Raw genomic sequence first — 25690 nt, 5'->3', positions numbered from 1 at the left:
CACAAAGCCTCTGCCATCGCCAGACTGGCAGTGCCTGGCAGCCTTTGGTAACCATGAGATTTTGTGAATAAGGCAGCAGGCTGGGCTGATCTTAGCTGCGTGATTGCACGTGCCTGTTCTCAGAGAGCAATGCTAAAATTGAAGCCATCTGTCTCTCCTAGTGGCAAATGTTCAGATCTGTACGTACAATAACAATTGCCACAAACGTGTTCACAACCTTCTCTTTTTGTTGCTCAATTCCCATTCATGTAGAGCAATCACTCAAAGAGAAGCGTACCAAGAGCTGTCTGAAATAAAACTCAACAGAAGAAAACATCTCACCTTTTGCCTGTTTGCTACAAAATTGTTCAACTACTCCCTCCCTTTCTCTGCTTCTTAGAGCCTTTCTTCTCTCATTCTTTTCCTGAGCCAGTAACGTTACTTACACACTCAGTATTCAGAACAGATACAATATTAAACCACTTAGCTTGATCAAGATGTATTGTACCATGCAGCTCTCCTGACAAGGCTGCCTAATTTCACAGAATCCCAAATATCCCTGCACAAAAATTCAGAGAATAATTGCACAGAACATGGGAAATAGCTCAAAATAGAAGACATTTGACTTACCGAAGCAACAACTTCCCTTTGAGGCACGTGGAGGTGGGAAAAAAGCAGCTTTGTGCCAATTATTTTAATTGTGACCATATTTTCAGAACAGGGAACTACTCTTCCCCAGCTTTCCTGTGCCCTCTGTGCCCTACTTTCATCTCTCACCTCGCTGCCAGTCCTCCTGGCCTCAGGTTGGAGACCCTTGGCTTTCCATCTTTGTCCGTGCCACCCGAGATGGTCAAACCGAGGGTGCTTCCTTCCTTCTTGATCAGCTCCACGATGGTGACCCCTCTGAACTCCTCTGAAACATCAGGAATAAAGGCAAACCCCTCAGTGGAAGACATACTCCTCCCAGTCCCAAGGACATCCTTATCCTACAGGTGGTGGGAGAGCAGAGCTGCAGTTGTTTACACGATTCATAGAAATCATAGAATCATTTGAGTTGGATGAGACCCTTATACGCCACCTGGTCCAACCCCCCTGCAATGAACAGAGACACCCACAGCTCCATCAGGTGCTCAGAGCCCATCCAACCCAATGCTGAGAGACTCCAAGAGTGGAGCATCCACCACCTCACTGGGCAATCTGTTCCAGGGCCAATTAGCAGGAAGAGAAAGCTCTAGTTTCTTTAAGGGATGCTGTGACACAGAGTCGTGTGCTGGCAGACCCACATGGAAAGCTCTGCATGCAGGTCCAGAGGCAAGAGCAAGCAGGGCAAGGCAGTGCAGTGAGAGCTTGTGAGAGGATGAACACATCGTGTTTCCAAGGTGGCAGGGAGATTACCTCCAAAACTATGTTTTATATGAACCAGGGCGGGTGTTTGGAGGGCTGCATGGCAGGCTCACATTCAGCAGGTGAAAGGATGTTGTGGACCTGCAGTAGCTGCCTGCATGAACAGAACAGGGGAGAACTTAAATGCAGTGGTTTTAAAAACACCCTGAGATGTCAATGCAGTCATGAGGTAAAGAACGTAATGTGGAGAGGTGGGATCTCGCCAGCAGGAGAGAAAGGAGAAGGAGACATTAACTCATTCATCCACAGCAGATTCCCCACTCATCTGCATCTGGTCTATGTCAGACTTCTTCAGTAGTAACCACCTTCTCTACAGCTGCAACTGAAGCCACGAGACACATTTAAAACATACGTGGTTGAACACAAGCAAGGCACAATGCATTCGTCAGGTTTAGGTGATGCACATCCCACACCTGCTGCACCAGTACTGCTCCTGTTTCCATTCCTATAGTCAAACAAGGCACTCTTGATCACCCAGTACTTTGGAGCCAAGCCTGACCTGATGCCAACTTTGATCTCATTACAGCTCTCCTATGGGCTCTACAAAAAGGGTGTCTCTAAACTATTTCAGCTTCAAGACTTGATGTGGAGGAGATGAGTGAGCTCACGGGGAGCCAGCTCTGGCCCAAGGAGAGACCAAGAGCTGGGCTGGCTCGGTGAAAGGCAGCTTTCATCCACACGACGGCACTCACACTCTGCTCAGAGATCAGCCCTGGGACAAATCGGATGACTTTCATGTCTTGCCAGAACCTCCTCTAAAGAAGCTTTTGCAGAATTTGTCTACATCATGATCCATCCATCTCCACTCTCTCTGGGTGCTGAAATCCCCTCTGTTTTACAGGACAAACACAGTGTCCCTTATGCGGGGCAACTTTCTCCAAAATTATGCAGGAGAAGGTGGTGATGGGTGCTGGCAGCAAGCGGACAAGAGTAGTCCCATCCCAATGGACTGAAACTTGCACTGCAAACAGCCCAAGTCCTGCAAGGCTTAAATGAGATGCTCTGCTTGCAGAGGAAACATCTTTCATGCTATGATTTCCAGAGCGAGGCAGGCTGCCTTAAATGACAGACTGACATAGCACACCTGTGGTCACGGGGGGCTTCCCTTCTCTGTTCTCTTTCACTGGGAGAGGACACTGTGTTCTTAGGCACCATGGTACCTCATCACAATCATTCTGCTCCTCCTGTAACCCCACCGTGACTCTAGCAATTGCACCTCACTACATTCTTCCTTTTTGGTGAAGCAGTTCCAAGAATAACCCATGCACTTGATTAACACAAGTGGAGGACATTTTTGCAATCTGGCACCAGTCTGGAAGGCAGTCAGGCACTGCTGGGTGCCTATTTAACACGGCAATGGCAGCTTGTTGAGAAACATCAGGTCCATAACGCTCCTGCTCTTTAATCTCAGTTTTGATCCCTTGCCATCTCAGTAACTCACTCCTCAATGCAGCAACTCAGGATTTCGGGAGCTGCCAGAAACTTTGTGGGGGCTCCTGGCCGTGCTGGAAGGAATGCCATCCAGCACTATCCTGCAAATTTCCTCTCAACTGCAGGCACAACTGATCAGCACAGATGGCGCTGAAAAGGCAGATTATTAGCTCTTCAATGGGGTTTAATTTCAATCCTCGATAAGTGTTTAAAAATGAGAACTCCCAGAGCACAATTACCCATTGCTGTGGGTTCGAGGAGGAATTACTGCTCTGAAAAAAGGCAAGTTCCTGAGGTCAGTCTATCAAGGTAAGCAATGAGGCACGTTGATCAGCGTCTTTGTAAACCTACTGCAGTGATCAGAGGCACACACAGACATGGAAGTGAGCTGGTTAAGCAGGACCTGGTCCTTCGAGCCATGGCCTTTATGTATCTTGTGAGAACAGTCTTGGATTTCTCCAATTAGCACGGCTGCATACATTTTGTTGTTCAAACCACAAAAGGGCTCTGCCAAATCTGTGATTGGGTGTTTAATGGTCAGAAGTTAAAATCTAGCCCCGGGCTTCATTAGGAAGGTGACAAGCCCTCCCAAACCTGCTGGCATACTGCTGGCACAGCAAGCCCAGCACCCACAGCAATGATGTGTTGGAGTGGGAGCTGATCCCCTCCCTTACCTGGGATGCTTTGCCTCCTGGAGACCAGGGCTGAGTCCATCCCACCAGAGTCCTTGCTCCCCTTTGAGTAAGGGCCATCATCTGGGAGAAGAGCAAACAGGAAAGCCAAAATTAGGGCAAAAAGCAACAAATAACAGCAAAGCCAGATCACTGCAAAAGGTTTGTCCTTGCTGACAGTGGAATTGGGATCATAACCCCATCACAGGCTGTAGATGAGAAAAACCCATTACCAGCACTGGCTTCACACTGCATCATGTGGACTATCCTGCATTTCAGAGAGGGAGGGGAAGAAACACGGTGGCAGTGGTGCAATAGCATTATCTGATTTATTCCTCTGGGAGCTCATCCATTAGGAGAGAAGAAAATTCCCTTACTCCTATAATTATGTGGCACAGCTGAGGACAGAGAGAGTTGTCGCATTCGTCTCACAAGTTTTAAGCCCGTCATTATGCTTGTGAAAAAAAACGTACCGCTTTTAGAAATGGAGTTATACATCAGGACACTAACAGGGCACTAAATCACAATACTTGGATGAAATTGCCTATTCTTACAGATGCCATTATTTCAAAGTCACATTTTCCTGCTGCTGTACAGCCTCTGTACAGTACAGACAGCACCTTCTCTTAAGTGACTTAAAAAAAAAAGCAGCAGAAAGATAAAATAGTATTATGCACTCTAAAAGCACTGTGCAGCACGATTTGAAATTTAAATGTAAAGCATTGAAGTATCTTTGTATTCTCCTATTGGAAGACACGTTGCACAGAGGTTACCTGCATCCTTCTACACATTTCATTGGCGTATAGCTCAAGTGTCTTATTTTCTGTCATTTCCTAAAAAGCCAGAGCTTTGTCAGTCAATAATTTCCAGTGACTGTGTTAGTATCAAATAACTCCCACTCTGAGTGACTGCATTCCTGGATCACCTTTCCTGATCCTTCAGCATCTGCGAAAGCAACTTCCCATGACAGCATAAATACAGGTTACTGAAAACCCCATCCAAATACTCCTGTCCACAGCCCTTCAGTAACTTATATTTAAGTTACAGAAGAGTTTGGGTCTCGCTATGAATGAGGGGAATAAAAAAACTTGAACAAGAAACAGCCTCAATTCAAGACCGTGGTCTGTACACTGTAATTAAAAGTGATGTTTGGTTTTCTGGCAGCCCACTTTCCCCACAAACAGAAAATTGCTGGTACAAATTGAATCACGTGGGTTACACTCAAATGAGGAGAGCTGGCTTCTTCTCAAAGACTTGAGCTCTTTTAAAAGTAAAATGAAACAAGTTTCCACCTAAAGCATTTTCCATAAAGGCAAGCACATACATATGTGCACACATTAGTTTTAATTCTTGAAGCTCCAGCTGAAGTAACTTCACAAGTTGGGCAAAACTCAGTGAAACAAGTTAGTTGACCCACATTTTCAAGCATTAAAAATTTCAGCCCTTCAATTTTTCAACCCGTTTTGCAGCCAATAGAGGGACAGCATAGGTTTTCAGATCTTGGACTCTTCTCTTGTGTCAGCATTTCCATCACCATTAAACCAAAGATTTCTAATAAAGAAAGAATTAGCACTTGGCAGTAGATCATCACCAAGCCATGCCAAGTCTCTGCTGCCAAAGCACATTGAACCTTGGTACCCAATTAGCCAGGACTGCTGTGAGACTGGGGAATAAAGCTCTGCTTTCTGAACGCAGGAAAAATCAAGTGTCCTGACCATGGAGATTTCATGGCATTACTCAATGACAGAAACCAACAGCTATGGTTACTACAGCAAGTGCCTGGTCAAGCCAACGATTTCAGGTATGTGCCGGTACAGCCTGGCATCAGCTTTCAAGCAGAAAGCTGGAAAATTCAAATCTCATTTTTTATAGCAGTGGTCTCTTGGGTGATGTGGAAGTCAGGGGCAAGGTTAACCTGGGCTTAAGGACTCTGTAAAAGTTTAATGTGCTTGGGACAGAGCCCAATTTTTTGAAAACCAAGCAAAGCCACTGCCATTTCTTCTTCAGTAGAGGTAAAGTTCCAGAACATTCATTCCCTGCCCACATTGGCCATGTCCCTCTCAATTTCCCTCTCCAGCAAAATTTCCCTAAGTCTAGCCTTACTCTTTCTCCGCCACCCCATGTCTTGCACAACTGCAGGCAGAAGACAGGGACACTTTGGGAGCACAAAGCAGACATTTCCAGGGGGAGCACCAGAACTGTACCCAACCAACAGCTCCTGGCCAATATCGGCCAGCCTGGCAGCCAAACTTTCTCTTCATTGCCTTCCCAAATGAAGGAGTGTGTTGGAGGAAAAACCTCAAAATGGCAGCTCAGGATAGCAGCACAAGGTTTCTTTTTCAGCGCTGGAAGGTGAGTCTGCAGATGTGCTTGCAAAATTCACTAGGATGTATTGCAGGGAGCAACCTGCCTTGGATCACACGGGACACTAAGGATGACAGGGATCACCCTGGCATGCAGCCACTTTCCACTCAAGAGCATCACTGCCAGCTTTACCCAGGGTAACGTGCTTGAGGGAATGCCCTGCTGCAAGTGGGAGCCCAGCACTCCTAGGGAAGATGGTTCAAAGCCAGCTCCATAATCTGCTGACAAAGCAAAGCAGCCAACCATCTGCTTCCCATAAACACACTGCCCTGGATCAGACAGACACCGGCACTCTCCTGAGCTTCGTTTCCCCATAGCAACCACAATTACTATTGATAGGAAATCCTATATCACTAAGTCACCCTCCCCACCCCAATAGCTGTTGCTGGATGTGCCCTGGCTGCCATTTCAGGTTGCTGATGTGTTACCAGCTCCCCATAGCAGCCAAAAGCCATGACCTGATCCACAGCCACTGCGTACGATTCGCACTGAGCTCCCCACACTGCGCTGTAGCTGGATCAACAGCAAATAATTAGCACCACAGCTCCCTTCCTTCTATTTCTTCTCCCTTCAAAACGTGGCTGATTATGCTAAAAATGTTTGTTTTTTTCCCACTCATTATCTGGCTAAACTGTTTGAACAGGAAGGGAAGCTGCCACATGGCGCATGCTGAAGTGTGAATTGGCGTTTGCTTGCATTAGCATCCCTGCTGCGTGTCTCTTTGTTCATTTTCAGCCAGTTTCCTGTTCTGCCACTCAAGCTGGTATTAATGGAGACGCTTTGGAGGGGAGGTAGGAGATTATTTTGCTTTTTAAAATAAGAAATCTAGCTTTTTTTGCTCTCTCTTGGTCCTTTCTCCCGTCTGGCACAGCATCCAGCTGGGGGAAGGCTGGTAGCTTGATGCTCAGTCAGCCCAAAAGGAGCACCAGCCCAAGCACTAAGAATTCATGAACCCCTTCACTCCCTCCATTTGGAAAATAACTTTTCTCTTATGCCTACATAGTTCCCTTTGCAAGCTACCCATGCTGGAGCCATTCAAAGTATATTTTTCATGATTTTTCTCTCACGCACAGCAGGCCCAAATTTCTCTAAAGAAATTATTCTGCAATTAGTGATTTTCAAGCAGCAGTGTTATTGCCAGCTCCAGACCTTTCAGAAAAGCTCACCAAGTACATTAGACTCTCATAACACTGAGTGTACAGTGCCTTCTGTACACTTATGCCATGGGAATTTGTGTCCTTACAAATAAGTTGCTCTAAGTTCGTTGACAACCTTTTTTGCTATTTCAGTGCCATACTACGAGCAGGAAGAAGTATTTCTTGTTCCTGTTCATACACATCCAGCTCTGAGCTCTTCCCTGCAGCAAATGTTGCAGGGCAGGAGCATACATCTCATACACTGACAAAGAAGAGTTGAGGTATTAACAGAAAAGGTAAGAACTCCATTTCCCCACTTCTCATGCTTGCCTACAGTGAGGATTCTCTTAGGGCTCATAGAAAGTTTGGACTTACTTTCCCACTCCTGCCTCCTGCCTGATGAGTCTCTCCTGTGATCAAGATACTTATTAAACTGTCGATCAGCTTGATAGTAGATTCACAGGAGTCAACTGCAAACTTAAATCAATCCTAACCCATAGGAAAACCCACAGTTCCCCTTTAAGAGCAATTCCTGATCTTCCAAAGTGGTTTGTACCATCACAGGGCAAGAGGTAATGGCTTTATGTTGTGCCACAATAGGTTCAGGTTGGATATTAGGAAAAATTTCTTCTCAGGAAGAGTGGTGGTCCACTGGCACAGCTGTGCAGGGAGGTGGTGGAGTCATCAACCCTGGAGGTGTTCAAGAACGGTGGAGGTGTGGCACTGAGGGACGTGGTCAGTGGGCACAGTGGGGGTGGGCTGGAATAGGACTTGGTGATCTTAGTGGTCTTTTTCCAACCTTCACAATTCTATCATCTGCTGTCCAAGTCAGTGAACACTGACCAAGGCTGACTTGCTGCCTTTCCGAGATGCTCCTCCAACCCAGTCCTGTGTGGTACGGAGCCAGCAGGGAAGTCCCGGGCAAAATTCCCAGTAGCAACCAGCAGCAAAACTGCGCTCACAAACACAACAGTTACATTCCCTGTGAGATGTGAAGAGGCATCAGGAACCTCTGGCATCAGTTAGGTCTGAAGCCAACCTCTGCAACAACAGAAAAATTCCTCAGAAAGAGCACTGATTTAGGAGTTCATTATCCCTGCCTGCAGGGGGGAAAGAAAGGTGTTTTTTTCATTTAGAGAAGTTATTAGTCTGTGTTATTAAGAGAGATCACCTCTTAATGAAAATCGTCATTGGCTAAATAAGATTCTGTGACAATTAAGCTTGCTGTCTGCAAGCGTTCAGGTTCCTGGATCGTTTTAAGACAGTTCCTGCAGAGAAAGTGCATTAATCTTGTGGGAAGACCAAGAGGTAAAGCCTCCCATTTGTTTAATGGAAAAAAGACAGTTGGAAGCAGTTCTTTAGCCATACGGTAATTGCACTCCTTATTTAGAGAAATGAATACTAAAACTGTGTTAAGAATCAAATGCTGTTCGTGACAATGCAAGGCAGTATTTCTTTGCTAGAATAAAAGCTCAAGGCTGGAAACAGGAACCCAAATGACCCAAACTGAGTGCGATTTGATCCCTTTTGAGGAGAGTTGCTTCTGTAAGTCAGAGAATAAACTTGCCTGCAATCAAATAAGGAGCAGGAGCGAGGAGTGGGTCAGGACAGCACCAGCTGCAGCCACAGTCTCCAAGGCATGGGATCTTAAAGATTTCCAAGTGCCTGAAGAGGCAAGCACGTATTTGAAAACTAGATTATAACCAACTACCTGCATTTTTAGGCACTTGACAACCTTTAAAAAGACCCGCCACTAATTGATTTGGAAGAATTTCTATGTCCGTATTCCTAGCTGGAGGAAGGGGGAAAATGCATCATGCACTCATATTCTGAATCCCAAAGTGAGATTTCACTACCCAAAGCACTACAGCCTGGGCAGGGTCCGTACCATCAAGACTGCAGGACAGCAATAAAATGCCAGTTACCTCACCCAGCCCAGCACTGCACATGGCATCACACCCTCTTCAGTATCATTCCCTCTCTGGAAACATATTGCTCCAACTTTGTACCAGAATTAGTAAAGAAAACAGGCAGAGATCCCAAATAAATGGCTAAAAATAATCTGCTGGGGACCTCCAGGCTGCATTTCCCACAGCACTGTAAGAAACTGAGCATGATTCTGCCCTACATAAAGCCACTCCAAGTGTACAGCAACAGATACACTAAATCTGTAGTGGCAGGGCAAGGCAAGCCATACTTCTGTAAAGTGCTTAGGAACAAGGGAAAGGAAGTCACTTTCCCTTTGGGATTCTGCAGCACAAATTCATTTTTATGACACTGACCATTTCACTGACTGCTTCCCAAATAAATAGATGAATAAACCCAAATTTTTTGAAAGACCCTGTACTTTCAGGTTGGATATTTTGTGCATATTCTTAGAGAGAGTGGTGAGGCACTGGCACAACGTGCCCAGGCAGGTGGAGTCGTCATCATCCCTGGAGGTGTTTAAGAACAAGACGTGGCACTGAGGGACGTGGTCAGTGGGCACAGTGGGGGTGGACTGACTGTTGAACTGGATCATCTTGTGGCCTTTTCCAACCTTCATGATTCTGTGGTTCTGTGATTCTTCTTTATTCTCCAGGATTTTAGACCAAGTTATTTTGGGAGCGGCCCTCCCTAATTTCATAAATCTACACACCAATACACATGGCACAAATGGCAGAGGTTGCCTGTTGCTGTGAACGGCCTCATAATTTTCCCTTCACTGGCAATAAGCATCCTTACCGCACATATTCATGAGTTACGCAGAAGACATATGAGGGCTTGGGGAAACGTTTTCTCTTTGCCTTTCCTTATCACCAATTTTCTGAAAGCACAGGCAAAGAGGATAGCTGTGCTGTATACCACTTCCATCAAGCCCAGATGCTAAGCTCTTGCCCGGATAACTGTTTTTCTCCCATTTTCCCACCTACTTCTGAGGTGGGACAGTGCCACCAAGCAGAGACTGCCGGGGCATCCTCTCCACCCACCACTGCCACCCCCATCCAAGCCAGGGAGAATGTGTCCAGACTTCAAGGTTATTTCAGGAGGAAGTTGTACATCTGAATTCACCCTCCCCACTACACACAGCGTGGATTTCATCTTCCCACACCTTCAGCACCCCCCTTCTTTTTTCTTAAAGCCTGTGTTCATTAATCCACCAACTCTTCTAAGGCGTGTATAATTTCATAACCACCTGCTGCTTTATTCATGGGAAACAGAATTAAAAAAAGATACAATAGCCTATTATTCAACAAAAAACCTCTATCCTTTGTCCCTCCATATATATATATATATTTAATAAGAAACCAAAATAACTTTTAAAGGAACTATTTGTTTCAAGCAAACGTTTTCAACCAGAAATTACATACGTAATCATGTCCACATTGGTAGCCTTTGTGACAAGGCACGGGCCAGAGCCTGCCTCTGTTATTGGGCAGGTTGGCTACCAAGGGATAACAGGGAGTCTTTCTTCTCCCCTGCAAACCCTCCACATGATGCTGATGATGTAGGAATCATAGAATGGTTTGGGTTGGAAGGGACCTTTAAGATCATTTAGTTCAACACCCCTGCTATGAGCACGGACACCTCCTTCTAGACCAGGCTGCTCACAGCCCTGCCCAGCTTGGGAAGGCTCTCGCTTCTCAGAGAAAAGTGAGGATGGAATTTAAACATTTAGTACACTGTTAGAAGATATAATTGTTGTATATGCATGAGCACAAAGCCCTTTTCAGTTGGCTCTGCAGTGAAGCCAGGCTTTGGAGAGATTTTATTCATATCAGCTTTCTCAGGATATTAAACACTGCCCAAGGACGGATCCAAGTCCCATCTGATAAGAACAAATGCTGGACCTGCCTTGCAATGCTGAAATGCAGTACTCATTCTTTATTTAAATACACCGCATTCCATTAAAAATAATTTAAAAAAGCACAAAAAAAAGACAAAAAATGAAATGACACAGTGTAAAAATCTGCACCCAACCTGTCGTTACCGCCTTGTTGTTAAATATCAGAGACATTGTGACAGTGCATTGTCTGCCTCCCATTCTTGCCTTGAAAGCCCTCACAGACAAATTTAATCTTATCAGCATATCTCAGGGAGTGTGCAATGGCGGACCTGGAAGCAGTTGTTAATTTCCACTCAAACTATAATGATAAAGGGAGGAAAATAAACCTTCAAAAAGTGACTTTTTGCTTGTTTTTGACTAGAAAAGACCCAAAGTCACACTCTTGTCAGAGCAAAGAGCCCTAGCCTTACCACCCACTTTATTTCATGTGGTAATGAAAAAGAGTAAGGGGCTTCGAATGCAAAACTTGAAGATTAGGGTTTATTTGTTCCTCTACTCGTGGAGGAGATTATTAAATCTCCAATTTAAAATAAACATCAAGGACAACTGTTTCCCTGTCCTGGTGAGGCTGTGCTTTATGTATTACGTCAGCCTTCCAACCACTCTCTGAAGGACAGACAGGTTGGGTCTTCAGCACAAATAGTGTTTCCCATACAAAACCAAAAACACCTTCACTTTGACGCACCTTTTTCAAGAAAACACCCCTAAAAAGCCCATACCCAAAAGGTCCTTTTCACTCAGTGAGCCCTTTCCATTTCACTTTTCTTACTGACTCCTCCAACAAGATTTGAATTTCTTGCATTAAAGAATAAAAATAGAGAAAACGAGGGAGGAAATTCCCCTCCCGCAGCCCTCCCAGGTATTCTTACAGACTCCTCCATCACCTTGTATTTATGAACGAGATGATGGCAGAGAGACCACACATTTCCTCACCTCCTTGCAGGTCACATCTGCACATGCACGCACACAATATATGCGGTAATTTTGTTCGTAGGGACAAGAATAGTGCAGAAACCAACTCAATGAGATTATTATTTCTCAGCGGCTCTAGTGCTTGAAATGATGTTATTAAAGATACTTTTTCCAGTCAATTTTGCAATTTCTTTCGTTAAGCTCTGCAGACTGTACTGGGAAGAGTCCCAGCAATGAACTAGGAAGATGAAATATTGCTGATATAGAGATTGTGTTATCTAAAGAAACTACCTTTCAAAAATAAAAATGAAAGAAGAATCAGAAACATCTGCAGACTGATCTCTCATGAAAGTTATCTGAGTGAGCCATTGTAATATGGTGAGAAATGACCAATAGTGTCTAAAACCATTCCCAAGGAAGAATTCCTCCTGGATACAACAGGGTTTATTAATCTAGGCAGTAAGCAGTAGTAAATCATGGCTGGCAGGGGAACACAATTCTCCCTATTAACTCCAAGCAAGCTTCCAAACTTCTCTTCAATATGGAGCTGGATAAGAACCTGCTGAATCCAGCCTGCTGAGTCCAAACCCTGGGGACTTCCTTTCTTTCAAGCAACAAATGCCATGCTAAGTAACCATGGAGTGAAATCAAATAAAAAAGACAGCTCTATTGTGGCTTTTTAAGCAGATGAAATCAAATACTGTCAGTTTATTAGACCATAGCAGTCAAATAACTGGTACCACTTAAACCTAGCAGCCACTATGACCTGCTTGTTTAAAAGCCTGAGTTAGTAAAAACATTCTAATGACAAAACATCACAACACTGTCAACGGTACACTCAGGCAGGTAGGCTTTTATTTTCAATACCTCATGTTGGGTAGGGATAGTGATAGGAGGATGGTTGGACTAGATCTTGTAGGTCCTTTCCAAACTTATGAACCTATGAACCTATGAGTTAAAGCCAAAAATAAGTTATACACATCCATATTAAAAAATGCTTTGCTTTGTTTCTGAGGAAGAAACCCTTTAGGAAGAAAACAAAACCAACCAGCCCCAACACTTGGCTAGCCCTTTGGAAACTAAGATCATTTCTGCAGTGGTGACAACAATAAATTCTTAGACCTATTTTGCTTGTACAAACTCCAGTTTGGTCCATATGGTCTTTTCATTAAAAGTGGTACCTATTGGTTTCTATCCTCCAAGGAGGCATCATAAGTTCATAAGTTCATAAGTTCATAAGGTTGGAAAGGACCTATAAGATCATCTAGTCCAACCATCCTCCTATCACTATCTCTACCCAACTACTAGAACCTCAAGGCAGCACTGTGCTGAAGGGGAGAAGGAAATCTGATTTATAGAACCATGGAAATCATTAAGGTTAAGACCTCTAAGATCATTCAGTCCAACTGTTCAACTACCACCAACACTGCCCACTATCCATGTCCCCAAGTACTACATCTACCCCCTTCTTGAACACCTCCAGGGATGGTGACTCCACCACCGAGCCTGGGCAGCCCGTGCCAGTGCCCTATCACTATTTCTGAGAAGAAATTCTTCCTAATATCCAGCCTGAGAACATAAATCTTTAATAGAAAGATAGGAGAGCCAAAAACTTAGAAGGAAAGCTGCAGAGAGTCAGCCTAGGTGTGAGAATGCGTGTGTCCTCCCCTTCCACCCTAAGAGAATTAACCTCCTGGACATAGTGTCACTGTGTATATTACCATGATGGATAGGAATATTTCTAAAAAAATCATCTGGCCCCATTGATGGGGGATTTGGAGCATGATTCACAGTAATTGGACTAAGCTCTTTGACCTGCATTATGCAGGGGGTGAAAACTGGACTGGCTCATGGGGCTGAAAACAATGTGGTCTTAAGGAAAAAAAAAAATAGGAAAAGATGCCATTTGGGCTAGAGTTGGCTGAAAAGAAAAAGCACAGTTCAGCAAACGGTCATTTTCATCCGTAACAAAATATGTCTGTGATTCTGTCCAGCTCAGAGCGAGAACTCCCATCCCCACTTCAAGAACGAGGATACATCAGGAGGACGAGGTGGCAACAAGGCACTGTGCCATCCCTCAGCCTCGCAGTCCCTTCTGAAGAGGCACTCACTGAAGCTGTAATATGGTTTCTTGTTTTAATCCTACAGCATTTGCAGGAGAGCCCGTGTTACTCATGTAAAATAAGTGCTCCTAAGAGCACATCAGTACCTGTGCTAAAGTGACAGTATGCAGCGTGGGGATTGGATGATAGTGGCAAGCCAGTCTTAAGGAAACCTTTCAGAAAACATAATTGCTTGGTGATGAGTTGAGGAAAAATCCCTGTTTACCAGTGAAAAATCTCCTTCTGTGCTAATCTCTGGGAGCAACAGTAGTTTGACAACAGCAGCTCCTGAGTCGAGAAGACAACAGCAAGCAGAAAACCCGTGCAAATCACAAGAGAATTAAAAAAGCAGCACGAGATGCACTTCAGCACAGTAACATCTAATAAAAGCACGAGCAAGGGACCTGGGAGCGAACTGAGAAAACAGATTCAGATAAAAGGTAATGGAAGCCATCAACATTGGCATGAAAAAGTCAGCTAAACCAAGAGAAGCAGATATCAAAGCTGTCTGTGACCTCTTTTGCTACTGCACTGATCTTAGGATTGCAGCAAGGCTACGGCTTCAAAAGGAGCAATGAACAATCAGAGCAGCCTGGTGAATCAAGTAACCCTGGCTCACTGAAATCTACAGCTGTGCACGTGCTCCTTCTCTTCAGCAGAGGTAGCCTACATAAATTGTTTGAGTTGGGAGGGACCCTTAAAGGCCATGCAGTCCAACTCCCTGTGATGAACAGGGACACCCACAGCTCCATCACCTTGGGTCAGTGCACCAAAATATCTCACAGCTGGTTTTGTCCTCTGCACTGCAATAGGATAACTCTCCCAGGTTGCAATGGCTGTGCACCTCTTCCAGGAGGACTGACTGTCCCTCAGGAGAAGAGGCACAACGCAGATTGAAAATCAGGTGCTCTGTCCTGGATTTGCACTGCGTTCTGATGCAAAGTGTTTAAAAACCAGTGGGAGTCAAGAAATAAGGAAGAAGTACCAGACAGCATTAACTGCTTTAAAAGAAAGATTTCCGGCACCCCATTTAGACTCATTTCCAGCTTATCCATGAAGCTCTGCTAAACCTTACTAAGACTTAATTCCCATAAATGTGATTCTCCTCTCTGTGTTTAGCTAAGTAGCAACACTTCAAAAAAAAAGAAGTAAATACCAAATCGTGGGAGTTGGATTATTCATTCATGTGGTAAAAGTCATTATATATGAATACATACAGATGTACCCACTTCAGGACTGATCTAAACATATGTAAATTTTAGACTCTTGACACACAAACCATCCATTATGCAATGGCCCATGTATGTGTCCGGGCTGCTTTTATTCTCGGCTGTGTCAGGAGGATTCGCAGTGAGAGATGGAAGAAGCTTATAGTTAAAAGACTGAAGAAAGTTTAAGCAAGGGGTTTGCTTAAAGTGAAAGGACAGAAGAGAAAGAGAGAAATCAAAGAGCCAGGCAATATCAGATTAGCAGGACAAGATGACGAAATAAGAAAGTTTCAAAGCTCAAAGGTACTTGATGTTGGAAGTGGCATGGTCTGACCCCATCAAAGCAGCTGTTAAAAATTTACCTGAACTGTCCATTTAATCTTGTTTCTAGTGAGCCCTGCTCCCTTTCTGTCCCCTCTTCTTGCTCCCCAGGTATCATCACAGCACCACCGTGATGGAAGACATCTCTTGCAGAAGATGGTTAAGACCCCACTCCAGCAGTTACTAAAGCACTTCGTTTTCTGCAGCTACCTCCATGCAAACATTTGTCTGCCTTTACGTTGCTTCACACTTCGTAGGAAGCAGAAGGCAGTGGGAGAAAACAGTCTTGACTCCAACCAGCAAAGGAATTCCCAAAAGACATGGGAAATCCCAGTGCAAATCAGAATGTATTGCAGCAAGCAGGGCTTTGCCGTACTCCAAGATGCTCACTGGGACTCCTGCAGCTTACAGAGGGTAGGAAGTGGCAATGAGCTCAGGAAAAATTCAAGTGTAACTAAAAACCACACAGTATTGAGGATAGTGGAGACTCACGTCAGGAACACAGACCATTAAGTGTAACGCTTCACATTATACTTCCCAAATACACACTTAATTCTGATTCAACAAGGCACTCACGCTAATAAAAATTAAAACCAGCAGGTTCTGTCGAGTGTGTAATGGATGAGTGGAAGGGCAGCGTGCAGGTATTGCTAAAATTAACAGGAATACAAAGCCTGACTGCTTCCCAAACCCCCAGGGAGTTGGGGGGATGCTGCATGAATCACTGCTCACCACTGGATGGGAGCTGCACCATACCAGCACAGATCCTCCTCTATACCAGTGTAAAATGGGCTCAAGAAAGCAGAGCAGGGGCATGGGGAGAAGAGAGAGAAAAGATCAGCTCCATGAACACTGGATACAGCAGATCCATGTCACGATTAAACAGACACGATTGTTTGCTTATAAAATGCAGCGGCACATAAATCTGCTAGGAGCTAATTGCCTATTATAAAGCTCATGGTACTGCCTGAGTTGGCTGCTGAATGATAAAGGGACATTTGGAAAGAGGAGGAAGCGCTTTGCTCCCAGGATCTGTGAGGGGAGCTCTCTTCCCCCCAGCAACAGCAAGGTCCAGAGCTCACCTGAGTGTAAGGTACAGAACTGAGACACTGAGTAACATGTGAAATGCATTATAAAAAGTGAATGTCTAATGAAACATGTACGTTCTTCCAATGTCAAGAGTTTAATCCTACCCAAATGGCACTGCATTCCACAAAGAAATTATCCCCTATAAATCACTGGGGCAGGAGCAAGCCACATCCCTCGGATTTCAGGCTGAGGCATCTTCTGTGATTCTTACACTGTATGGATCTGCCACTGTGGTGATAGTGGGACCAGGAGGGATCTCCACTGGCGCCAGTGGCAAAGCAGAGTTACACTGCTGGGACAGCTCCACCAGAGCTACAGCACAACACTGTTCATGAATCAGAGGTTTGACTCGGACATCCAACACTTGTATGGTCACACACATGGTTGAACAAAGACAGAGAAGCAGGCCATGAGCTAGCTCAGTGATCCAGCTAGGAAAAGCAGCTGATGGAGCTGCACCATCACAGCACTGCTATGGCAGAAGATCCCTCGGGCAGGGGATCAGCCCTGTTGGACCCACATGGCATGAGGAGGACACTGTGGAAGAAGCAGAACCTGGCAGGAAGTTACTTGAAAAACTGAGCACATTATCTGGGTTAGAGGCTGACGATGACACAGTGCACAGTGCTCAAAACAGCAGCAGATGTGGGATCAGATGGGAAGGAGGAGGATGCCATGAAGCTGGTGCACCACATCCCATTTTCATTCATGCACCAGGGCAGCAAGGAGCCAGACCTTACTCTTAATGGCACAGGTTCCTGCCTCTCAGTGTATTTTTATTCATTTTGCAGCTGCTCACCTTAATGCCAAAATTTACTCTTTCTGGCATTGCCAGCTCTTATCTTATAGCTCGATTAGGATATACCGAGTGAGTGCTCATTACACACTGAGATTGGAAACTAGGGAACTGCTGGGGTGAAAACCACAGCTCTTCCCACCTTTCAAACATCATCACACAAACTTGCACAAGAAACAGAGCAATTGAGGCACAATTAAGTGGGATCATCTCTGCACATCTTGGCAATGCCAAATAACTCTAAAGGCCATTTTGGGATTGCTTTGCTGAGCCATTTAACAATGATTTAATAAATATACATATATGTATATATTCCCCATTCTTTTATGGCTTCCAGGTGTTGTGACCAATTTACTTCCCAGCAATTTTCGTTTCTGGGCCTTTTTTCACCTCCTCCCCACAAAAACCTGCAGCTGCCAACTGTGTTGGCATCTACAGCAGTGAGGAAATGAATTTCCCTGTGAAGCAAATTCTTCCAGGATGAACTGAATGAAGGCAGAGCTCATAATTGTGCATTACTGAAAACATTTCTGATTAAAAAAAAAAAGAAATAAAAAAGGAGATATTTTTATCCACATCTTCAGTAGAAAATTGCTGGGAAGAATGCTTTTGAAAAGCCATCATCTCCAAGCATGTAATTATCAGATCCTTGAACAAAAACACAGGGCCAAAAAAAAAAAAAAAAAGCAAAAAAACAAAACAAAAAAAAACAACCAACCCCAAAAATACTTTCATTGAAATAAAAAAACCTGGGGTACAGCAATTGTTTGGAATAGAAGGAGAACGGCTGGGGATGGAAATTCACATAGCACCCTGTCTGATTTCACATGCCTCTGAAGTTATCAGACTGATTTGAAAATCCAGAGATTAATAAATTTGGCAGCCGAGAACGTCAAGCTTGGTTAGTAATTTTTCTTGTTACGAACAGAATAATCATATTTAAAAAAAAAAAAACATCAGAAGCACACTCGCAGTCAGGCTGTCTCAGTCATTCTGTCACAGAACCAGAATTTCCTAACTCCCACGTAAGCACACTTGTCTTGAAATGGTATTCTGCCACCTCGAACAGACAGCCATACAATGACCTGGGGGTCCTACCCTATCAAGGCTTAAGACTATGCACACCCTGATAGGATTACTCACATGCTGAAAATTACGCAGTAGCTGAACTGACAGCTGAAAAGAGCCTTAAATGTTCTTATGCCTGGTAGCACTCAATTGTCAATTGATGAGCATTGCTAAGTATTTATTTTAGCTCTACTTTCTCTCCTTCAGTTCTCCAAAAACACCTCTTTCTGATTATTATTTCGTTACCATGTTTTGCGACACCTACCCATGCATAAACATAGGCACTCTTCCCTCCAAGTTGTCCAACTCTTTCTGACCCTCCAAGCAAAATTTCTTATTATCTACTTTCGGATGGAAATCATATCACAAGCAATGGGCATTTGCTTCCACATGCTAGTGTCAATTTTAACACTCTTTTTCAAGATAAATCACAGCATCATAGAATCACTAAGGTTGGACAAGACTGCTAAGATCACCAAGTCCAGCTCCAACCCACTGTGCCCATAACCACATCTCTCAGTGCCACATCTCCACAGCTCTGAAACACCTCCAAGGACAGAGACTCCACCACCCACTTGGACAGCTGAGCCAGGAAGAAGGTATTCCTCACATCCAACCTGAACCCTCTCTAGCACAACTTAAGGCCACCACCTCCTGTCCTATCACTGTTACCTGGGAGAAGAGGCCAACACAAAATCAAATCCTCAACATACAAAAACTCTTCAGCAGCGTGGCTCTCCTTGGTTTAAGTGGATTAACAAAGTAGAACAAACATTATAAAGAATAATGAACCTGGACAAAATGAAGGCCGGCGTAACACAGCACACAGAGTCCATCTCCTGCTATGATCACCTGCAGCCTGAATGCACCTATTGCAGCTGCAATGAGATTTGCTTCAGTCAGTTGGCAGAGAGGTACACGTGAACTCCAACAGCCAGTGCTGGAGAGAAAGCCCAACTAGCATGCGCTCAACTGACACTACGGACCAATACCTCACATAGCCAACAAAACATCAGAAATCTGAACACCAAGTCCTACAGCCATCAGCAGGTACTCTTCATATCTCCTGGAGGATGGGTAGGATATATCAGGACAGCAAAAGAGCAAAACATAGCACCAGGAACTTGTGGAAACGTAAAATAAAATGAAATAGAAACGATATCAGAGTGGGAGCAGGAGAATGACAAATTTATCACTGTATCTTCGTTCCCCAGAATGGACCATCTATGTGTGAGGTGCAGAAAGAAAAGGAGGAGGACGAACCACAAACCTGGATCTACCACTCAACTACCTTCTATAACAGCATCATTTCTGGGTAGGCACAAAATGCAAGTTCTTATATCTCAATTTTAGAAATGCTTCTGACACGGTTTCACATGCTATTTTTATAAGCATGTTTGGGAAGTAGGATACAGATGATTATGAAGTGTACACAAAATTGATTGGAAAACCACACACTGAGAAAATTCATCACTTGCTCACAATCAGAAGGGACGGATGTATTAAATGATGTTCTCTGGGGCCCATCCTCAGTCTGGAAAGGCTCCAGGTTTTCACTAAGTGACCTGGACGACCGCAGAGAGATCGCTCTTATTAAGTTTGCTGACAGGCACCAGTTTTGAAGGACTGAAAGCAGACTGGAAAACAGGTTTTTGAATACGTTGGATATTAGGAAGAATTTCTTCTCAGAAGGAGCGGTCAGGCACTGGCACAGCTGCCCAGGGAGTGGTGGAGTCACTGTCCCTGGAGGTATTCAAGAACCCAGGAGATGTGGCACTGAGGGCCATGGTTTAGTGGGCAATATTGGTGGTAGGTGGATAGTTGGGCTGATCTTAGAGGTCTTTTCCAACCCCTGTGATTCCATAAATCAGATTATATGAAACTGGAATGATCCATGTTTCAGAAAACAAAGAAAGCCTGTAAATCCTTTCTTTTTACCCATCTTACAAAGAGCCTCACCTTGAAAGCAGCACTCAGGTTTGGGAACTGCAGCTCAAAAGAAAGGCAGAGAAGAGACCAAGCAAACTCAGACTTCTCTAACTCTCTGTCCATTTTGACTCAAAGAAATTAAGATCACTGTGATTCAGCTCCACACCCCAGGAGCTGTCTTGTTACACGCACCCCAGTTTTTTTTCCTCTTCATCTTTCCTTTTGCTGTCACTGAGGCAAAGCTGACAAGTGACGTAAGCAGTCTGATGAGCAGTAGTTATATTAAATAGCACTACTGTGATAAATTCTTTCATAAGAAAGATAAAATCTTTCTTCATAGAACATTTATCTGTAAAGGTTTCCTCCTGTCTTATTCTAGCTCCTCACTTTACTTTTCTGTCCTATCAGACACTGTCTCTTTTTCTCCCCCTGCCTGTTTGGGAAGTTGTGATGTATTATAAGGAAAGCACAGCACAGAACAGGAAAAATCAGCAGGCAGGAGGCAAGGTCTGTTAGATCTCTCTCCCCAGTCATTCTCACCCTGCAAATAAGGGATGTAGCTTACTGCTCAGGAATAAAGCACAGGAAATTTGCACTGCTCTTCTTCAACATCACTTATGCTAAAAGCACAGCTTCTGAAGGCAAAAATAAGAAAAAACAAGGAAGGGAAAAGCACAAAAGGACATACTGATCTGCTATATTTCCTCTTTGCTACTGATGTATGGGAACCTCATCTGATATCTGGCAGCAGCAAGGAGATCGAGCTGGCTCCGCTGCTCTGCCCACTCCTGCAGTGACCCTGCAGTAAGGACTAACTGAACATGAAGTTTACTACAGCAAAACAGAGCTTCTCCTCAGACTTCAGAAAGGCCATGAGGCATTTCAGTGAAGCCCTGCAATTGCAAGAAGGATTTGGTTGCCATGTCTTTTCTGGAAACACACTATAAAACATTGAGAAATCAGCTGAGTAGCCAAGAGAGCTCAATTAAGCCTCAGCAAAATCAGACCCAAAATCAAAACCGATGCACTGTAATTGGCCCCTCTAAGCTTTTTTCTGTGCTCTAGGAAAAGGAGGGATGGCAGACACAAGGCAAGACAGCCATCACTCCCTCTCTCCATCTTTGCTCTGTGTCAGGTACACAGGATGGCCCCATCTGTGGGACAAGGACACCAGGACCCGCGGGCAACTGAACCCTCCGTGAGAAGTTTGGGGCTGAGACTAAAAAGATTTCTCACTCCTTCACCCAATTTGCAGCAACACAGCAACTTGCATGAACGTAGGACTGTATGCCTCCAGTGGCATGGCACCAAGCAATGATTCCCCTCCACGGCTGAGATTCCTCTGGCACAGTCAGTGCCAGCCATCCCTGAGCTGGGGCCCACTTTATGGCTCGGCCCCAAGAGCAACAGAACTGCTGCCAAGCTGGGTTTTGATCTTTGCATGGAATGGCTGCATTCCTGTCCTGCTAAGTCACGTGTCTGGCCTTCCTCTGCCTACTGGGACCCATTGCCATGGCTTGGGCAGCTTTGAAACAAGCCCCCTAACTACTCACTGCTGTGCTGCTACAGTAAGTGAGCACTGCATCTGGTCACCGTCCGTGGGATTAAGCGGCACAACTAGGATAAGCTGCTCTGAACCTGGTTTATTTCATTTCTCAGGTTGAGGGGGAATAATTTTCTAAAGTTAGGTTCACGTTTTAGGGCATTGGATATTTGTACACCAAGGAGAGCACCAAGTCAGTCCTGCCCTGCTTCAGGCAACGTAAAATGCTTCTGACACTGTAAATTGCCTCTGTACTTCCAACTCCAACGTCTCTGCCTTCAGAAGGGGAACACTCACAGCAGAGCAGAAGAACAAGCTCCATGCAGTATATTTAGCTGCAGCGAGCAGAGCTACAGCATGCAACGAAGTACCTGAACACTGCACCCAGCTGGAAATAGCAGAGCCTATCCATGCTGGAAAGCCCGGGGCTGGGATCTGATGCTTGTGCCCTTTGCAGAGGTGCCTTTCTACACTGATCTACCCACTCTCGAGCAGAGGTTAAATGGCTATGTTAAATTCTATAGAAAGGGCAAATAGCACACCCCAAGCTTCCAAAACAGGGGTCAGCATCTCACTGAAATGGCAAATGTCTAGCTTAAGCCAAATTATTTGCTAGAAAATGTAGCAGTGTATTACACTGGAGGTGGGGTAGGGGTGGGACGGCAGCAATCCCACCATATTCAGCAGTCCCTTACCTCCTGATCACCTCCACCAGCCCCCTTTCCACCACTTCTAAATGCTCAGCCCATTCCCATGCTCATCTTGAAGACGAGAAGAGCTATCATTAGGCTTTACTCAAATAGGAGAGTCGTAAAGGCTCCCCAATATTTGGGGTCTGGGTCTCCCGATCCTCCACCCCAAGGCGGTGAAGGCAGGAAGCAGCCTGAAGGGCTCACAGTGGTCACAGAGAGAAATTCTTCCCAGAGAAACAGACACATTTTCAAATTCAAAGCAGTTAAGTCACAGCTTGGATTAAAAGCTTTGGATTTGTAAACCTCCCCCCTGCTCAGAAATTGGTAGCAGTATTTAAAGTAGTTAAAGGAAATCAGAGCAAATAAAAGCAAACTGTTGGAGGAGGGAAAATTATATATACAGACACGCATACACACATATGTATAGGCTCACTCACCAAAGTCTGATTGCAAATCTTTTTTCAGTCCACAAAGCATGTCTGCTCTCAGCTATCAAACCATTCAAGTAATTGCAGCAGGCACTCCTTGCCTTGCCCGGACTGCCCTGGGATCACTTTCTGCTGCCACCCACAGGGCTGCAGCACGCACGCTGCTCCTTGCTTCGACGCAGGGACACAAAATGAAAAAGAAATCGTCCTGCAGTGCAAACTGCCCAGTTTGCAAGCACCCAAAGAACGCTGCAATAAGAAACGTCTTTACGTGGCTCTCCAGTTCTATAGAGAAATAGAACAATGAAGGCTACGGTCCTGAAATCCCGTGGTAGTTGGCTTGGATCGAGTGGCCATCAGGCGTCGCAAAGCAAAAGTTAGGAGCACAGTGATTAAAGGGAACAGCTGGTTGGAGGGGAGGCAGGCAGCCAGCCCTGGCTCCGGCAGATGCAGCGAATGCAGAGCGCTTCATTCCCGGCGGCACTGCCCCTCGTGCTGTTCCAGTTGGGAACAGGCAGTATCCCACGGAGAGCTGTCAGCCCGCAGCACGAGCCCTTCTGGGGCATCCATGGGGATCTCAGGCAGGGGGAGAATTGGAAAAAATAAAAATAATAATAATAATAAAAAAAACACAGAAAAATCCCCCCCCCACAAAAAAAAATTGGGGAAAAAGGGACAAGAGGAAAGGCAGCAGCTGGTCCTGCAGAGGTACACAGCGCGGCGTGCAGAGCCAGCTGCAGAAGTTGGCTGGCAGCTGAGCCTCCAAGTTGCAGCAGCAGAGGAAGCTGCGCTGCAGTGCTGCCTGACACACTTCCCTCTCCCCCACCCCCTCTTGGCAAGTGCTTGCAGAGCCTCCAGCACCTTTCAAGGCAATGTCAAGCTGCTGTCAAAGCATTACGCTGCCTCCCAAACACATGCCGGGTGCTCGTAAGGGAGCACGGAGCTGCAGTCTTATGGCCTGCCTGCAGCGCTTTCTGAAAACTCAGCTTAACCCTTTCCTAGGAAGGGCAGAGCAACCATCACCACACGTACAAGCCCTCTGCTGGGCTCTGGGGAAGCAGTGGGCTGAGGCAGAGGGGCTTCAGAGCAATGCTGGGACACGGAGACGGCAGGATGCTCTCTGCTTTACCATCAATCAGTTGGTCCTATGCTAGGGCTGGAGATAGGGTGCTGGACTGAAAACTGTTGCAATAAGCCAGAGCATCTGCTCCCTTTGCTGCACTGAGGTGACTGCCCTGGGATGCTCAGCAGGGCAGGCAGCAAAGCCGCAGCACAACACACGTCCCCATCAGTCACGCTGTGAGATACAGACAGCATTTGCATTCACCAGCCCACATCTCACATTAAAAAGGCAGCTTACCCATAGGCACTGCACTCCCTCAGGGAATGGCATCACCTATAGAGGCAAGGTTGTACACACAGATGGTGCAGGAAGGGCGCAGCAGCACAAAGGCTGTTTTTGTAGGAGGGTCAGATGAGTTTGAATCCACTTCAATGTTTGGCTGCAAGTGGCCAAGAGCTTGGAAGATCTGAAGGAAACTCGTGGACAAGGCACAAGGTTAAGTCTTGTTTCCTTAGAAAAGAGAAAGGACCTGAACACAGCTGGATGTGCCAGCAGGAAGCTCTCAAATCTGGGACCCCATAATCTGGGTGGGAACTGGAAGGGAACTAGGTTTCAGCCTAATGCCAGAGGTTTTTGCTTGGATTGAAAGGCTCTAACATCTCTATTTTGATTCAAACTCAGCTGTTTCATGCACAGATAACTTAGTAATTTTATTGCTTTTGTATAAGTGAGAAAAGAATACTTCCAAAAGAGATATTTTGGTCCATAATTTGTTTTTAAGAAGTTGTTCGGTCTCACAATAGACTTAATTAGTAATTGAGCTGAAATTTGTAATTAGAAATCTTTTCACACATCTATTAATGTTTTTCCCACAAAGAAATCTCATCTTAAAGGGAAAAAATATTCTCCATTTGCACCATAAATATGAGGAGAAGATGCTAATTTGAGAACGGCACATTGCTTTGGATGCTTGAAGTGGATGCCTCCAATAGGATTTTAAAAGCAAAGCTCAAAACAATCATCTACACTCCTACCACCATAGAGACCTTCCCAGAATATCTGCTGCATCCAGAATCAAAGAATCATTAAGGTTGGAAAAGGTCATTGAGTCCAACCCGTCCACCTACAACCAATACTGCCTGCTAACCCAGGCAGGGAAATGGCAGGAGAGGACAGCTCTGGTAAACAGTTGTAGCTGTTTTGCATTGTGGATGAGAACTGGATAGAGCTGTCCCATCCCTCTGCTGCCAGCAGAGAATGAAGAGGCACTTTGAAATTTCCAACCCAGAACCGTTTGTGGCATTTGCTGGGCTGGCACAGCCTGACAGGAGCCTGGAGAGGAGCGGACGAAGCGATAAAGATGTTTACTCTATGGTTGCTGGCCAAAATGCATAAACACAATGCTTGCTTCCTGTTTCAGGTGGCAGTATATTAAAACCAGTTGGAAGTGAAAAGCTTGAGTCTCTCACGGGGAAGGAAAAGGGCACACCATACGCACTGACAAAATTGGGCAGCCAGAAAAGATATGTTGTGACATCAAAATATACAGGCATCATAAAAGAGCATGAGGCACCAACCTAAACCATCCATTTTTGAATGGTCTGTATGCTCTACCTCTTGGCATTATTTTATGCTGGTGTGCCCTGAACTAAAAGCCATCTAAAAACGCTCTTGTGATACCCACTCCTACTTAACAAGCCTAACCTAAGAATGAGCTACTTACCCAAA

General features: G+C 45.0%; 1 protein-coding gene across 1 annotated transcript in view; it reads right to left on the bottom strand.

Moving 5' to 3' along the window:
• GRIP2 (glutamate receptor interacting protein 2) overlaps positions 1 to 22983 on the bottom strand; it is a 67323-nt gene extending 44340 nt beyond the window's left edge. Inside the window, exons 1-3 of the mRNA XM_065749727.1 lie at positions 22909 to 22983; positions 3489 to 3569; positions 757 to 892 (exon numbers count right to left, since the gene is read on the bottom strand). Of these exons, the coding sequence (XP_065605799.1) occupies positions 757 to 892; positions 3489 to 3569; positions 22909 to 22948 (257 nt within the window). The 5' untranslated portion in view covers positions 22949 to 22983. The remainder of the gene's footprint in view (positions 1 to 756; positions 893 to 3488; positions 3570 to 22908) is intronic.
• Positions 22984 to 25690: the final 2707 nt, after the last annotated feature.

This window comes from Cyrtonyx montezumae, unplaced genomic scaffold (genome assembly GCF_038088225.1).
Source record: "Cyrtonyx montezumae isolate F1298 unplaced genomic scaffold, pur_monq_1.0 scaffold_6, whole genome shotgun sequence".
Lineage (NCBI taxonomy): Eukaryota > Metazoa > Chordata > Aves > Galliformes > Odontophoridae > Cyrtonyx > Cyrtonyx montezumae.
Note: the sequence above shows the minus strand (reverse complement) of the source record. Positions and strands in the feature narration are given on the sequence as shown.